Raw genomic sequence first — 16545 nt, 5'->3', positions numbered from 1 at the left:
GCCTATCCCCAAGAGTGGGACTCTCAGAGCCTTCTGAGTGACACTGAAAGGCCTCTCTCTGATAACTGCTCTCCTTCCTCCTTGCCTTTCCTTCCCCTCTCCCAGCTTCTTTGCCCTCAGGAATTGTCTTCTTAAGGCCAGGAAAATGAAGGGAAGTTGAGGGTCTGGGAGTGGTGCGGGAGAAGCTGAGTAGAGAGGTCTGGGTGTTTGGAGCCAGGCTGGGCATCTCGCTAGCTCCAGAGTCCTTCTGCTGACCTCAGGGGGCAGGTACATGACCCGCATAATGCTCACCCACCCCAGGGAGCATTGGTCTATTGATTCTCTGTGCTGTACAAATATTCTGACTTTCTGTGTGCTCGGAGGGCAAGAGGATTAGGAAGCACTGGTCTCTAGGCAGAGGGCAAAGAAAGTACAGATTGGAACCCCTTCTCCTCCCCGCTGCCAGCATTATCCTCTGCCTACTGGTGCACTGACCTGCTGGGCTTGTCCCTCCTCCTTTCTCTTTGTCTCTGTCTCATCTAGCGGTGGGCCTGAGCAGCTGTCCAGAACCGGCTGTGCCCAGTAACGGGGTGAAGACTGGCGAGCGCTACCTGGTGAACGATGTGGTCTCTTTCCAGTGCGAGCCAGGATATGCCCTCCAGGTACCTCCCCTCGACACCCCAGGCAGGAAGCAGGTGGCCCCTGAGATGTGCTTGGCCAGCCTCTCGCCAGTTGAGCTGCAGTCACTGAAGAACAGGGAGCAGCCCCTAGGGTTCCCCAGGGACCACTGTCCTTTCCCGGAACTGTTCATGCAAAAGACAAGTTTGGCTGACTTGGGCGCGTTAGCATCAGCCAGCCTCAGAACGGGCCCCTGCAAAGTTTCAGTTTGATTAGACTCCAGGAAAATTAAATCTTCCTTTGAAGGCCAGGAGGGAATCTAGTAATTAAAGAAGTCTCACAAGGAAACTTTAGTAATGAGAATTCCTTAGTAATGGCTGTTAATAAGCATCCTTCCCCAAAGTCTCTCTCCCTCTGCCTCATCCCACCCCACAGAGGGTTTGTGGATCTTTGTGTATCTTGTTGCTCAACACAAGGCCCCTGAACAAGCCCCCTGTTCTGGGTTGTACATGCAATTGTGCCCCTGGGAGTAATGAGCCCACCCGTTCCTGATCCCTCCAGGGCCACGCCCACATCTCCTGCATGCCCGGAACTGTGCGCCGCTGGAACTACCCTCCGCCGCTCTGTATTGGTAAGAGAGCCCCGACCTTCTCAGTCCATTCATAATACCCATCCCTGCCAGAGATCTGGGTTCAGTGACATCTCATGGAGATCTAGCTCAGATCAAAGGACAGTTTGGTATCCCGGATCTCTTGGAAGGGAGTCGTTGTAGGCTGCCTTGTGGCTGTCGCACAAGCTGGTCGTGACTTCTGCAGACCTTCGCCCATCCAATGAGGTATCACAAGAGGCTTACCTGTTTGAAAACATTATGATGACCATCCTGATTCCAGATAATTGACCAAAGCCCCGATGGAACCTCTGGGCAATTGATGCCTTCCCCTGTGACTTTTCATGGGACAGGTGGATAAAATCTGCCACTAGAGAAAAGGCAGGGGGCAGGTTACAGGTCAGAAATGTGTCTGGGCAGACTGAAGCACTCCGCCCATTCCCACTCCATATTACGAAGTTCTTGCGGAGGAAACCACTCCTGTTAACAGCAGCTACCACTAATAGAGTGCCTGTCACCCAGTTACTGTGTGCAGTACTGTGTGCCCCTGTTCTAAGTGACATGCAGGCCTTCATGCTGTAACGTAAGGACCACCCCATGATGTAGGTCCTGCAGTCAGCTCCATTTTATAGGTGGGGGAAACTGAGGTTTGGAGGGGTTTAGACTGGCCCAAAGTCACATGGGAAGTGAAAGAGTTGGGATGGTGACCTTGGCAGTCAGTGCCAGAGCCACCCCCCACTCTGAACCCAGGCACGGTTCTATTTGTCGCCCTCTCCCCAGAGGCCTTCATTCGGACCCTGAAGATCCCCCTCCCCCTCTTTCTCTGGTTTCCATAACTAGCTAATCCCTTGCAGCTCCCACAACCATTTCCTGCGAAAGAAAAGAATTGATGTCCACTGACCAGGCTGTATTCATGCTCCAGCCTTGCATCTTAGGTGACTCTGACATCACCTCAGCTGGAGTGTCAGTGGCCCTAGCCCCTCATGGTTGGCTCCCCATGGAACACTAATCACAGTCACTTTGGCTGAGGACAAAGGTCAGAGAGCAAGTGTGGGCCCCTGGTAGGCTCATCTGCGGGCCACCCAACCCTATGGGACGAGTGTTTGTACAGAGCCTGGCATGGAGCCTGGCACAAAGTGGGGACTCTGTGCATGCCAGTCCCCTCCCTTCAGCCTTTCCTTTAAGTCTTGGAAGAATTGATTGGACAGTGATAGAGATTTGAGGCATAGCATAAGAACAGTCACACTCCTCTTGGAGCAGACTAGTGCTGCTGCATGACCTTACTAAGGGGACTGACCTGCAGAGGGCCGGCTCTAGGTCAAGAGTCCTAACTCGGGTTTGTGGCCGGCTGGGCAGTGCCTTCCTGAACTTAAATTTGTACTCAGTCTTGCCCATGTGTGTGGTCATTTAGGGGAGATTACTCTTGCTTCCTTTGGATTCTCAGAGGGGTTCATGACTTGGGAAGGGATCAGAAACTGCTGCTGTAAGGGAGCACCCAAACACTGGCATGACCCCATACCCTCCTCCATGCTGTCCTAACTCTCTGTCTGGTCTCTTGTCACAGCGCAGTGTGGGGGCACGGTGGAAGAGATGGAGGGGGTGATCCTGAGCCCCGGCTTCCCCGGCAACTACCCCAGCAACATGGACTGTTCCTGGAAGATAGCACTGCCCGTGGGCTTTGGTAAGTCTGCACACCCAGGCCCTTGGTGACCCTTCATTATGACTTTGACCAAGGTAGTAGAGCGCCCCATCTCTCTACTTCCTCATCTGTTGACCTCTCATACAATTGTGAAGATCAGTTAAGAATGCTAGGAATGAACACTTTGGGAACATAAAATATAGGGAAAATCTGAAAGATTGCCATTATTACTATTATTATCTGAGTAATAAGCTAAAATTCAGGATTGCGGAATGAGAAATTATTCAGGGGTGGCTGAAAAAGAATAAAAAAAGTCTTTAACAGAGACTGGACCTCAAGTTGTGCTTTTAACTTCAATATCCAATTTCTCATACTAATTAAATTATATAGCCAAGGTAAAATATGATATAGACTTTGAATTCTTTATATGCACATTCTGGCTGGTCTTAAAGAGTGGAAGTTTGGGGCGGGGGGGGTTGTGTGTGTGTGTGTGGAGATGGAGTATGCCAGGCACGGGGGTTGGCGGGGCATGGAGGACATCAGTCTGGGTACAAAATTTAATTGCTGATGATTCATTCCTGACTGGGGATATAATTTAACCCCAACATCTCTGTTGAAGAGATAAAAGATCTGTGGTGATGTGGAGCTGATGGGTCATCTTGCCTGAGTCACTGCCCTGCTCCCTGGGACAGAACGTCCTGCAGGGATGGCTCCTGCACGGGCCTGTGGTCTCCCAGTCTATGACCTCAGGAATGAAAACCACCTCTTTTTATTCTGTACTATTCAGCCAAGACTGGGTCTTCTGATAGAGAAGGGGCTTTCAGGAGAAAGGGACTGAACTGGCCTGCTTTAAATCTATTCTGAGGGAAGGAGAGAAGTTGGTGACCTTTCAGAGGATGGAGTCTCATATTTTGTACCATCTTCTGGAGGAACCTGGGGGTGCATGATCAGGGTACAAAATGATGAGTGCTTTGGCAGCCTTGGGGAACTCCAGATTTTAGAGATTGAGGGAAGAGGAGCTAGGAGACCCCATAGCTCTGCACCCAGGCATGGACCACAAGAATATCAGATGACAGAGAGAGAGAGATAGAGATAGAGAGAGACAGAGAGAGAGAGAGATGGAGGGAGCACAACATCCAAAGGAAATCAGAAGTTTAAGTGGGAGGTACATCACTGTTCTTGTAAGTCCTGATGTTCAGCCACCAGAGCTCTCTAACTCTAAGGCCTGGGTGCTTATTCAGCCTCTGGAGAATAATCCCTCTGCAGGGTGCAATCACAGAAGTCCTTGCTTTCAAGTGAATGCTGGACTCCAGTGAGGACCTGAGTATGGCACCTGGTTTCAGTGTATGCAGAACCTCTACATTTACAAGATGTTACCACCAGATGGCAGTGGTGAAGCCCAGTCCTTTCCCCACCCATTCAATTAAAAAATCTGGGATCCCGGAAAAGCCCCTTTGATGAACATGCTGCCCACGGTGCTGGGATGATGCGTGGGCTGTAGACCGCATGTCCTAAAGTGCTCATTGCACAATTGTCAGTGATTTGGAAATGATCTGCATGTTCATTAATAAGTTAGTGAATAGTGTGGTTGGGTAATTCATAAAATAAAATTATAGACCTTGAAAAGCACAATATTGAATAAAAGAGTTTATAAAACCTCATGTGCAGTATAACAACATGCATGTTCATGTTTGAGACAAACAACTCAAACATATATTTAAGAATCTAAAACCATGAACTGGAAAGGTATCTTCCCGATCCATGAGTGACCCTCAAATGGGAGAGAACAGGAGATATGAAGGGTCTTCAACGTTGTAAATCAAATCTTTAATTTTTAATAATTTCAAATTAAAATTTTAAATAACAATTTATTTAATTAGATGCAAAAAAATCACACCTATGTCTCCATTTATGTAAATTAGAAACTACAGGTGAGAAATGTTTAAAAGGTTAAAATCCATCTGAGACCCCACTATGCAGAGATAATAACTTATAGCTTAGTCCTCACCATTCAAATGTAACCCCCATGAAGACAAGGGCCTGATAGATATTGTTCATCCCTGAGCAGTGCCTATCACAGCCCTGATGCACAGCAAATCCTCAGTAAATATTATTAGTGAATCAGATATTCATATCAATGAACATTCTTCTGGGTTTTTAATACCAAAATTAGAATTATATAGTACATACTACTTTGCAATTAGATTTTCACAATTAACATAATGGACATTTTCCTATGCACAATAAATACATTTCCTCAATATAATTTAGGGAAGTCTCAGCTATAAACAAATACCAATCTTCCCATCTCCATTCTGCAGAGTATATCACTATGTAAGTCAAGGGCTTAATCAGATCCATTTAACCTGTCAGGTTGTTAGGAGATCTTGATTAATCCAGTAAGATCCCAAAGCATAAACTTCACTGACAATGTATTTTTCTAATTTCTGAATTATCTTAAGTGTTCTAGAAGATACCAGTACTGAAGTTCATGTCTTTTGATTAGGTATAGTTATTTTTAAGTGGTGATATTTTTAAGTAAAAAGTTTATTTTAGCAAAGTTATCTTTGTATTACTAGTAGGGCTAGGAACTACAAATCAATTGTTAGCCCTGAGCTTTGTTTTCAGTAAAATAAAATGGACTCGGAACAGAGCTCTGGAATGAATGATGCCCCTCATTCTGAGCGAATAATGTATTTTTAAGTTCAATCCTGCCTCAAGACAAAAGACTGGACTGGATGGTGTCTCCCCGAACTGTGTTCTGGCAATCTCGGTTGAGGGGGAAGCCAGTGTAGGGATGCGTAAGGTCTGGCAGGAAAGGCTTCCATGAGGCCACATGTTTGAAGCAGGACTCTATTGCTTTGGGCACTGTCTGCCTCTATCTTGCTCCCAGGGGCTCACATCCAGTTCCTGAACTTCTCCACCGAACCCAACCATGACTTCATAGAGATCCGGAATGGCCCCTACGAGACCAGCCGCATGATGGGCAGATTCAGTGGTAGCGAGCTTCCAGGCTCCCTACTCTCCACATCCCACGAGACCACTGTGTATTTCCACAGTGACCACTCCCAGAACCGGCCAGGATTCAAGCTGGAGTATCAGGGTAAGGACCCAGAGTGCCTGTAGCCTTCTGCCCATTCCCTCCTGCCCATCCCCTTCTCTTACCCACAACCACCGTATTCCCAGCCTTCCACATAGGGGAAGAGAGAACACAGGGAGGGCTGAGGGGTGGTGGGCAGGCCTATAGATGCAGGCTCCCCTTTGGTGGCATATCTCTCCGGCTCCATGAAGATATCTAACCCCCTTGACAAGGTTTTTCCAGAACTAAGGCCCAACAGCACCATTGGAGGCCTTCCATCCAGATCCAACTGCCAACAGTTTTCCCTGAACGTTCCCATAAGACATCCCTGAGTGGCCAGTCGGCCACTTCCCCTCAGCCTTGATAGGTTTACTTAGTCTCTCTGGATCCTCCCCTAAGTGTCAGGCCCAAATTACCCTCAGCAAAGCTCCTTTTATCTCATGATGGAGGATTCTGGTAACAACCCAGGAGCGCCCAGCTGAGCCTTCACAATGAGATAAGCCCATTAACTCCCACACAGGGTTTCCTGACTATGCTCACTGGGGCTCTGCCTTGCTGAGGTAAAATCCTGTGATAGGACCCCCTCCTCCTGGCACGCTTTCCCTGGAACAAACCCAATCCACTCCCTTCTCCTATGTGAGGGGCCATCACCTGGGGCTGTGCAGATTGTTCCCGATCTGTGCCACTATATGCCGTGGCCCTAGGTAGGCCCAACGTCTCCCTCGGATGCCTCCCTACTATGACTGACTGAACCATTTGTGCTAAACTCTTTTTCCAGATTCCTCCACCAGCTTTTTTTTTTTTCATAATTTTGGACTTTTTACCAATCTAATACATGCTTATAAAAAATTAAATCATTATAGATGTTTTTGTGAGTACATCATAGAAAGTCAAAATTTTCCCATATAATCCCATCTCCAACCCCACCTTATGCAGAGATAACCAACTTTTAAGTTTGTTTTCCCCATTTTTTCTGTACATATGTTGATGTAACTTTATTATTATATATTAACCAAAATTGTATCATACTAAAAATACTGCTTTTGCAATTTTCTTTTTTAAAGTGAATTTTTTATTATATTCACAAACACACCTTGTTAAAAAGAAAGAGAGAAGGGGAGGGAAGGAGGGAGGAAGGACAAAGGGAAGGAAGAAATTAAAGCATTACAGGTAAGGCCAAGCTTTCTCTGTCTACAACTTCCAAACCAGGCTTATTTCCCAGAAGTAATCACTGTTGCTTTAACATGATCTTTCCCGATCTTTTTCCACATGTTAATATACATATGTTATAGGTATCTGTGAGGACATATAATGTTTCATGAAATTTTTGGTTGTGTTTCCTATATAAATCTATAGAATGCTCTATTTACATAATGCTCTGATACTTGGCTTTTTCATCCCTTGTCAGAGGTGAATACTGGATTTGGGTTTGTCATTTAGGGAAAGCCTTCAAGGGTTATTCTCCGAGGTAGGCACCGTTGGACCAGTTACGCGGGCACTGCCTCCTCAGAAGGAGCTTCGGCTGGTCTGGCTGTTCTTGCCCCGACCTGGGTCACCTCAGGAGGAGGAGCTGGGCCTCTCACGTCAATGAAGCGGCGGGGAGAAGCAGTGCTTTTACCAGAGAGTGCTGGCTTCTTCCTGATAGTAACAAAGCTGCCTCACCCAGTGACGCAGTCTGTGGGCTTGTCACCGAGGCCAGCCCTAAACAAGAGTGTTCGTGCCTGTTAAGCACACACAGTTTCAGCGGGTGGTGTGGGCTGTCAGATACATCATAATATGTCAGATGGCCATGTTCTGTCACAGGAGAGACTAGGGCCCACATATGTGGTCAGCATTTCCTGCTGAGGCAGATGCAAGCTTCTCTCGGGCTTCTCCTGCATCTTAGTTTGTTAGTGCTGTGGTAACCAAGTACCACGGACTGGAGGGCTTAAACAGCACACATTTCTTCTCTCACCGTTCTGGAGGCTGAAGTCCCAAAATCAGGGTGTCAGTAGGGTTGACCTCCTTCTGAGGGCTGTGAGGGAGAGTCTGTTCTCACTTCTGGCAGTTTACTGGCAGTCTGGAATTCCTTGGCTTATAGAAATATCACCCCCATCTCTGGCTTCAAATCCTTGTATGTCTCCAAGTTTGCCCTTTTTATAAGGACACCAGTCAAATTGGATTAAGGCCCTCTCTAATGACCTCATTTCAATTTAGGTGAAATGGCAAAGATCCTCTCTCCAAATAAGGTCACATTCTGAGGTACTAGGAGTTAGGACTTCAACGTATGAATTTGGGCAGGGGGCACAATTCAACTCGCAACACCTCTGACAGGCCCACGTGCTCTCCCCATGGCTCCTCCTATTGGATAAATCCAAGTACTGATGACACCACCATAGTGGCAGAGGCAGCTTCTTGGGGGCCTACCCACATACACTGTGCCCTCACCTCTATGATGGGCACAGCCCTGCCCACTGAGTCCATGTGATAGGAGCAGAAACTCACTGTGTTCCCATGTGATATGCCAACTTGTCCCTATAAGAATTGTCTCCCTGAGTTCCTTGGACTTCACTAACTTCTCCCTGTAGAAAAGACCTACCTACTTCCACAGAGCCCTGGTCTCGAGCTCAGCCCCTCTCACATTCACTGAGGCTTCCAAGACACAGGCCAACACCATGGGCCAGCCATCCTCTCTGTGACGTGCCCATTACTCACGCTGGAGCTTCACATGTTCAGAGGTCCACTCCTCCTTTGAGGATGTTCCCTTGCTGGGGGAAGCTAGGCCCAAGGGCAACAGAGTTCTAGGTATGCCTTTGGATGCCCAACACCTCCATTAGGAGTTGGTCCAACTGTATGACAGGCCCAGAGGTGTCTACTCTATGGTGGGCCCGCCTACTTCCACTCACATTTTACCTTCATGACTTGGTAGGTGTTCTCCTTGAGGTTTCCCTCAGGTCACCGGCCCAGCTACTCCCTCAGTGCCTGCTGGAGCTCCACAGACATAATGATGCCTATGAGCCCACACTTGGTGTCAGAGCAGCTGCTCCCCTTCAGGCTTGACTTGGACTTCCATAAGGCTTCTCTGTCTGTGGTGGTCCCCACCCCTGGGACTGGGTTGTCTCTAATGTGAGAGACCCAGATCCTCCCACAGAAGCCTCCTAATGTATGACAGACCCAAATAGTTCTCCCTGCCCAACTTGCCTACTTACACCCTCCTTAGCCCTACGGAGCTGTACCTTGTACACAAGCTCTGACCACTCACCCCAGATTTTCCTTTATGAAAAGACTTGTTTCCAAAAGGGCCACCTGTCCCCACTGAGACATTTCTATTGAGCAGGCCCATCTCCCTGCAGTCCCACAACTTTCTCTGAGTTAATCCAACTCCTTACTTTTTCTCAGAATTCCTCTGTTAGACACTCTGAACTTCCTAGACTGGAGTTGTCTTCTCTCTTCTCAGGTAGACATTCCCATAAAATTGTTACTAACAGCTTATGCCACTCTTACCGGGCTTCTCAGTTGGACAGGCTTAACTTTATATCATTAAAACTTCTCAGGATATCATGTTTATAAAGAACTTTTAGCAAAATGAGACACATAATCGTTCCAAAATATTAGGCATCATTATTCATGTTTTAATAATATGAATGTTTTAATAATTTTAATAATATTAATATTTGCAATTGTGGCACTTTGTTAAAAATTGTATCTGTGCCCACCATAGCATCTCCATCTGCGACAAACCCAGGAGCCCTTCTTTAGGAAAGCTAATGATTCTGCCCTTTAGAGTTCATCTCTGCCTGTAGGCGCAACTTCTCCCTTCGAAGCTTCTTCCAGGTAAACAAGCTCTGGGATTTTTCTCAGTTTGAAAACAGTCCAGGTACTCTCCCTTAAATGTCTCTTTTTCTAAAAAGCTCAGCTCTTTCTGTATGAGACAGGTCCTATAAGGAACTCTCCATCAGGCTGCTCCTGGCTTCTGATGTGCAGCCACTCTCTTCTGGCTACTCACCATCACTGGGTCCGCAGCTTCCCCCCGAGGCTTCTCATAAGAGGCCTAGCCCATCCATTCAGTCAACTACTGGGCAGTAGTTCCCCGCTTTTCTACTAAGACCTTAATTTGCCAGATTGCCCAAACCGCTGCTGCTGACAGGGCCACGTGTCTCCGTTGGCCAACCAGCCTGCCCACTCCCGCCATAGCTGCTTGATTTTTTTTTACACACCCAGTGACCTTGATGATTTCCCAGTGATACCTGCCTGGTTCCTCCCGCTGAGGCCTCCCGCAGTGAGACAGTGAATGGAAATACACAACACAGGCACAGGCACAGTCCCAGAGGGCGGGCTTCGGAAATGTCGGCTTCGTGATCACTGTTATTTATATTGTTATTACACGTAATGAATGCATCCACTTCCATGGAGCGCTCATTTGATCTCAACTCCCACTGAGAATTTCCACTCTCGGAACGCTCCGTCTACCCCACTGCCAATTTCCTGTGTAGGATGGGCCTGACTCTGGCGGCACAGCTGTTCTTTTTTCTGTGGATCCGATTAATCAGTCTGTGCTCTGTGCATGTGCTCAGCAAACCCCTCGGTGACCTCTCTCTGTCAGACATGTCTCCAGTACTTCCATGAAGGCGTCTCCTTTTTGAGCTGGGCTCACCCATTCTCACGAAAACAGCTTTCTTGCTCTTTGGAGAGGCTTCCTTGTCTTATAGGCACACACATTCCTTTTCATCCATTGATTCCCTGTGGAAAGTTTCTCTCCCAGCCACAGGCTTGGCTTACTCCCACCAGGTTCCTCTGTCTTGAAAGGTTAGCATTTCTCACAGTCAGAAAGACCCCACTCAGGTCCTTCCCTGACTGCTTTCTGTGTCTGTAATCTAGAACCTGGTTGTTATGGTTAAATGAGATGATCCATGTGGAAGAACTGAGGTCAATGCCCAGCCCCAAGCAGGTGCTCAGCGAACAAGGGTTCAACATAGCCTTGTCTTCCTTAAGCCTCCTTTTCCCACGGAGACAGTAATAACAGGTAACATTTATTGAGCTCTTACTGTGTGCCAGGACTCCGCAAAGAGCTATGCATATATTGGCCCACTTAATCCTCCCAGTAACAATTTTCTAAATAAGAAACCTGAGGCGTAGAAATGTTAAATGTCTAGCCCAGAGCCAACAACTGGTAAATGACAAGGGTCCATCTGGGTCCAAGTCTTGGTGCTTTACACCATGTGAACTCTGATGCTTCTATAGTCTGGTTAAGGAGAAAATGTCCAGAGAGAATAAAGTGACCTTCTCTCCTGATCTCTTCCAGCCTATGAACTTCAAGAGTGCCCAGACCCAGAGCCCTTTGCCAATGGCATTGTGAGGGGAGCTGGCTATAATGTTGGACAATCAGTGACCTTCGAGTGCCTCCCAGGATATCAACTGACTGGCCACCCTGTCCTCACATGTCAACATGGCACCAACCGGAACTGGGACCACCCTCTACCCAGGTGTGAAGGTATGTCCCTCCCTCATCCCTGGTGATTCTTCCTAAGGAGACTGATTCAGAGTACTCCCATGCTCCCATGCTCCCTGGAATCACCCATGCCGGGGAGTCTAGGCAAACCTTGTCCATCCTGTTTTCATATGGAAGGGACCCACCCTATCCAGGGAAAGAGTCCTGGGGACAGACCTCTGGGCCCAAGCTTGGGAGCACCTGGAGGAGAAGTTGGCCACAGCCAAGGGAATACCTACTCAGCCCTTGGAAAGAGCCAACCCATCAGAATGGAAGATGCTGTAATCTTAATCTCTTTCCTGAGATCTACGCCTGTATATCCAACTTACTAAAGAGCTTCACTTATCCAGAGGCATCTAAATCCTAATATACTAAAAATTAAAGTCATCATCTTTGCGCATGGGAAGTCCTCATTAGTGAAGGGCACCTCTAGTCACGTGGTAACTCGGCCCTTATTTGGCACCTCCCTCTCGCCTATCTGACTTACTCACCGAGTCTTGATAATTCTACATCCTGATTACCTTTCAGATGTGTCCACTTCTCTCCATCCACTGCCTCTGCCTTTATCCCCACCACCACTTGGACAAGGCTCCTCGCCGGTCTCCCAGCCTTTGGTCTTGCACTACTCAATCCAGTTTTCACAGCGTAGGCAGTGTGAGACTTCCAAGCCATCAACACACTCCAGACCCTCCCCTGCTCAGATGCCAGCAAGGCATCCCCATCTCCCTTGGGGCAAATTCCACACCCCTTCGTGTAGCACCCCATGTCCCTCCAGGCCTGCATACCTCTGGGTATTCTCCACTCTAACGGATTTTTAGGTCCAGCTAAGCTGAAGTGCTTTAGCTGTCCCAGGGCACCATGTTCTCTTGCGTCTAGTTCTTAGCACACGCTGTCCCTCCCTCATGGAACATCGCTCTTCTCTCTTGCCTTGTCTACTTACCCTTGTCTAAATGGGACCAACACCAAAAATCCTTCCCTACCCTCACAAAACCAGGTGAGGGGCTCCCCCGTCGCTCCTGTGGCATTCCATGTTGACGACATGTCCCCCCTACTCTGGCATCTACAGAGGCCAGTTGACTTAGCTGTATCCCAGTGGGTGGGCTATGAACAAAACCACGTGCCTTGGTACCCTTGCTCCCCTTGGTCTCCCCAGGCTGTGCCTGACCCTGACACAGAGTGGATATCCAGTGTTTGTAGGAGGGATGGTGTGTCCCTGCAGACCCCTCTCAGGATGCATATGCATTCATGGGAACCCTACCTTCTGCCTGGAGGCATTTGGATTCTTCCTCTTCACTCTGGTCTGCCCACCATCCAGACGACTTCTTGTTGCCTGTGCCAGCCAAATGCACTAATTATTCTGGACCGGAGTTGGTTTTTTGTTTGTTTGTTTGTTTGTCCTTTTTCTTCCCTCCCTGATGACTAAATTGGAACATTATGGAGACTTCAAGGCCTCTCCATCCCCTTACCCAAGCCTAGATCAGAGTGAGCCTAAAATTGGGTGTCACTTTTGGGGGACAGAGAAATAGGGAGAGAGAATAAGATCTAGGCCACAGATGCCTTCTCTGTGAGCTAAATGCCAGGCTGGACATTTTACATGCATCAGTTCACCTAAGGGCCCCCACAGTCCTCAAGGGGGATGCTCTTAGTTCCATTTTACAGTTGCAGGAAGAGAGTAAACTCTTGTCTAAGGTCATCTAGTTAATAAATGGTTCAGCCGTGATTTGAACCCAATCTTAGCTTCATCACCAGAATCCTTATCTCTTAGGTCAATACCAAAGGTACCAGTCTGGGCACCTGGGTGGTTCAGTCAGTTAAACATCTGCCTTCAGCTCAGGTCATGATCCCAAGGTCCTGGGATCAAGTCCCGCATCAGGCTCCCTGCTCAGTGGGGAGTCTGCTTCTCCCTCTCCCTCTCCTCCCCACTGCTTGTGTGCTCTCTCTCATGTGCTCTTGTTCTTGGTCAAATAAATAAAAAATGTCTTAAAAATTAAAAAAAAAAAGAAATTAAAAAAAATTACTACTCTAAGAATCTTAGAGCAAATAAAATGAGAGAAAGAAATAGTTTCATAATTTCATAGCTTATCCCAGCAATAGTACTACAGCCCTGACTGTGATATCTGTCCTCCACTCCATTCCTAGGAAGGGTGAGAGGAGAGCTTTAGTGGGTCCTTCCTTCTGGGCAGGTCTCATCCACAGGAAGAATAGGGGGGCCGGGGGGCTGAGGCTGGCTCACAGAGGCACCTGCACTGAAGATCAGGGGCCAGATGGGGAGTGTGCTGGGACTGGTGCAGGAAACTAATGCACAGTCATCCTCAGCCCCATCGCCTCTCCCGATCCTGCCTGACCTCCTTGGACAGGGTAATTTGTCCTGGGCGCTGGCACTTCATAAGGGAGTCATAAGGGAATTTTTTTTTGGGGGGGGGGAGGGTCTATCTCCCACACTCATCTGTGTTTGTGTCCCCTCCCTGGCAGTCCCCTGTGGCGGGAATATCACCTCTTCCAATGGCACTGTGTACTCCCCTGGCTTCCCCAGTCCATACTCCAGCTCTCAGGACTGTGTCTGGCTGATCACCGTGCCCATTGGTCATGGCATCCGCCTCAACCTCAGCCTGCTGCAGACAGAGCCCTCTGGAGACTTCATCACCGTCTGGTAGGGCCAGCTGCCACATCGACAGCCAATTAGGGGCATTAGCTGGGTTCTAAACTGGGTTATTCAGATTTTTGTAAGAAAACCAAGAGCTGAATGGTTGTAAATGGTGGTCAGCTTCCTGGCTTTTGAATAAACATAGTAAATGAAGGCTCAGTTTCAATTACCCTCTGTGACTCCTTGAAGGGAGAGGGATGGGAGGACAGTGATCCAACCCGGAGTGCTACTAGGGGTCAGCACCAATGGGTGGGTGTGTGAATAGGAATGGTTTTAGATACACAAACTTTTCTCATTTTTTCAAGAGTCCAAACCAAAATTCTACATTTACCTAAGATAAGCTACCCAGACTAATGAAAGAGTTTTGAGGTAGAATTCTGTGAAGTCCCACTGGTCATCTCATGCTGAACCAGTATTGTCCAACACAATGTTGTGCAGTAATGGAAACAAACTGCTGTCCAGTACAGTTGCCCGAGGCTACAAGTGGCCACTGGGTACTTAAATGTGACTGGAGGGACTGAGGAACTGGTTTTTAAACTTTATTTAATTTTAATTAAGGTAAAGAGCCACATGGGGCCTAGTGGTTACCAGATTGACAGTTCTGCTCTGAGTGATAGAATATCTTGGGTGACTTTACAATGGGAGTATGAATTACGAGTCAGTAAGTGTAGTCTCCTAGACAGTTCCTCCCAAACCACTGAATCTTTGGACAAATGTATAATTAAAGTATTCTTTTGATTAGGGGTTACTGCCATCCTAGGAATCAGCAGGGGATAGTGGGAGTCTTTTCCCAAAATTCCGAGGGCTGAATAAGTATAATCAGACTATCCTGGGTTAATTTCTAGTTTCCTTTACAGACTGCAATTAAAAACAGATAGGAGGGACTAGATACATCCCCAGGGAAGAAAGCCTTTGCCTAGAAAGGCAACCTGGGTATGTCTCTGCTTGGAGACAAGGAAGTGGGGCTGGCCTGGATAGCAGCATGAGCTTCCTGCCCATCTTCCTCAGCCCCATCCTGCTGCTGCTCAGACTGAGAGAACCTGCCCAGTGGCTCCTGCTTCTCGTCTGAGACTGTTACCCCCAGGAGCCCATTACAGAGTCTGGTGAAGAATCAGGTGAATGAGGAGTCAGTGTGTGCTTTGCCAACTCTGTCAGCTCTGTTGGCAGACTGAGTTGGGAGAGAACAGAGGGAGGTGCACAGGGCATTGGAGAAAGACAGTATTGGGCACAAGAAGAGTCACAGCCTCCCACTCCAGGCCTTTGTTAAGGAGAGGCAAAGCAGGCAGCTATGGTGACTTGTGACATACCAGAACCTTCTTTCCTACCTGCAGGGATGGGGCACAGCAGACAGCTCCACAGCTTGGAGTCTTCAGCCGGAGCTTGGCCAAGAAAACATTGCACAGCTCGTCCAACCAGATTCTGCTCAAGTTCCACCGTGATGCAGCCATGGGTGGGATCTTCGCCATAGCCTTCTCTGGTCAGTATGGAAGCCTGGCAAGGGAGGGAAGCACTGTACTCTCAAATCAGGGCCATGCTTGATCCCTGGTTCTACCATTCCCAGTTGTGTGATTCTGAATGAGTGACACAGCTTCTCAGCCTCAGTGTCCTCAGAATTATAAGAGTTAAATGTGTTAACCTATGCGATATCCTCCAACACAAACCTCCATACATGTAAATTTTCCTCCTCTTCCATACTGGAAGAGAGGCACATGGCACTGATCCTTGGTGCCCAGTCCAAGCTTAGAGGCAAGAGGATAAGGCTTCTCATTCTACTCTTTCACATAAACCCACTGGTTACCCACTTACTTGGGTTCCCCTGCTTGTCCTGTAGCACCTTCTAGAGGGTTGTCCCACTCCAAAGGAATCCAGGGCCTCTGTTGACCTCACAGGAAGTACTGAGCCCAAGTGAATTTTTGGAGAATTGAAGCAGGAGGAGCATCGACAATTCAGGGTGCATTTGTCCTTATCAACAGCCAATTTTCTTCTAAAAGTCCAAAGTTACGGATCTGGATACTTTTACATTTTTGTTATAGTGGAAGAAGGATTGAAAAACTTAAAGTTCTCTGTGGACTTGTGCTCAGCTATAGAATAATCCTCCATATTACAGTTTGCAGAGCATTACATATATTTGAGCTGGAATTGGGAAAGCTTGACTTTATTCCTGGATCCATCTTACAAACACTGGATTTTATCAGATTTTTAAATTTTTGCCAATATGGTGGATGCATGAAATAGCATCTCACTCTTTTTTTTTTCAGTGTTCCAGAATTCATTGTTTATGTACCACAACCAGGGCTCCATGCAATACGTGCCCTCCTTAATACCCACCACCAGGCTCACCCAACCTCCTACCCACCCTCCCCTCCAAAACCCTCAGTTTGTTTCTCAGAGTCCACAGTCTCTCATGGTTTGTCTCCCTCTCCAATTTCCCCCAACTCCCTTCTCCTCTCCATCTCCCCATGTCCTCCATGTTGTTCATTATGCTCCACAAATAAGTGAAACCATATGATAA

General features: G+C 47.7%; 1 protein-coding gene across 1 annotated transcript in view; it reads left to right on the top strand.

Annotated features, from left to right (window-relative positions):
• Positions 1-16545, top strand: part of CSMD2 (CUB and Sushi multiple domains 2) — a 593647-nt gene that overhangs the window by 488579 nt on the left and 88523 nt on the right. The window contains exons 38-44 of the mRNA XM_032877161.1: positions 523-641; positions 1159-1228; positions 2769-2885; positions 5737-5946; positions 11204-11392; positions 13862-14039; positions 15365-15510. Coding sequence (XP_032733052.1) covers positions 523-641; positions 1159-1228; positions 2769-2885; positions 5737-5946; positions 11204-11392; positions 13862-14039; positions 15365-15510 — 1029 coding nt within the window. The remainder of the gene's footprint in view (positions 1-522; positions 642-1158; positions 1229-2768; positions 2886-5736; positions 5947-11203; positions 11393-13861; positions 14040-15364; positions 15511-16545) is intronic.

This window comes from Lontra canadensis, unplaced genomic scaffold, assembly GCF_010015895.1.
Source record: "Lontra canadensis isolate GAN:19392208 unplaced genomic scaffold, GSC_riverotter_1.0 scaffold60, whole genome shotgun sequence".
NCBI classification, from domain to species: domain Eukaryota; kingdom Metazoa; phylum Chordata; class Mammalia; order Carnivora; family Mustelidae; genus Lontra; species Lontra canadensis.
The sequence above is the reverse complement of the archived record's forward strand: the minus strand, read 5'-3'. Positions and strand labels throughout refer to the sequence as shown.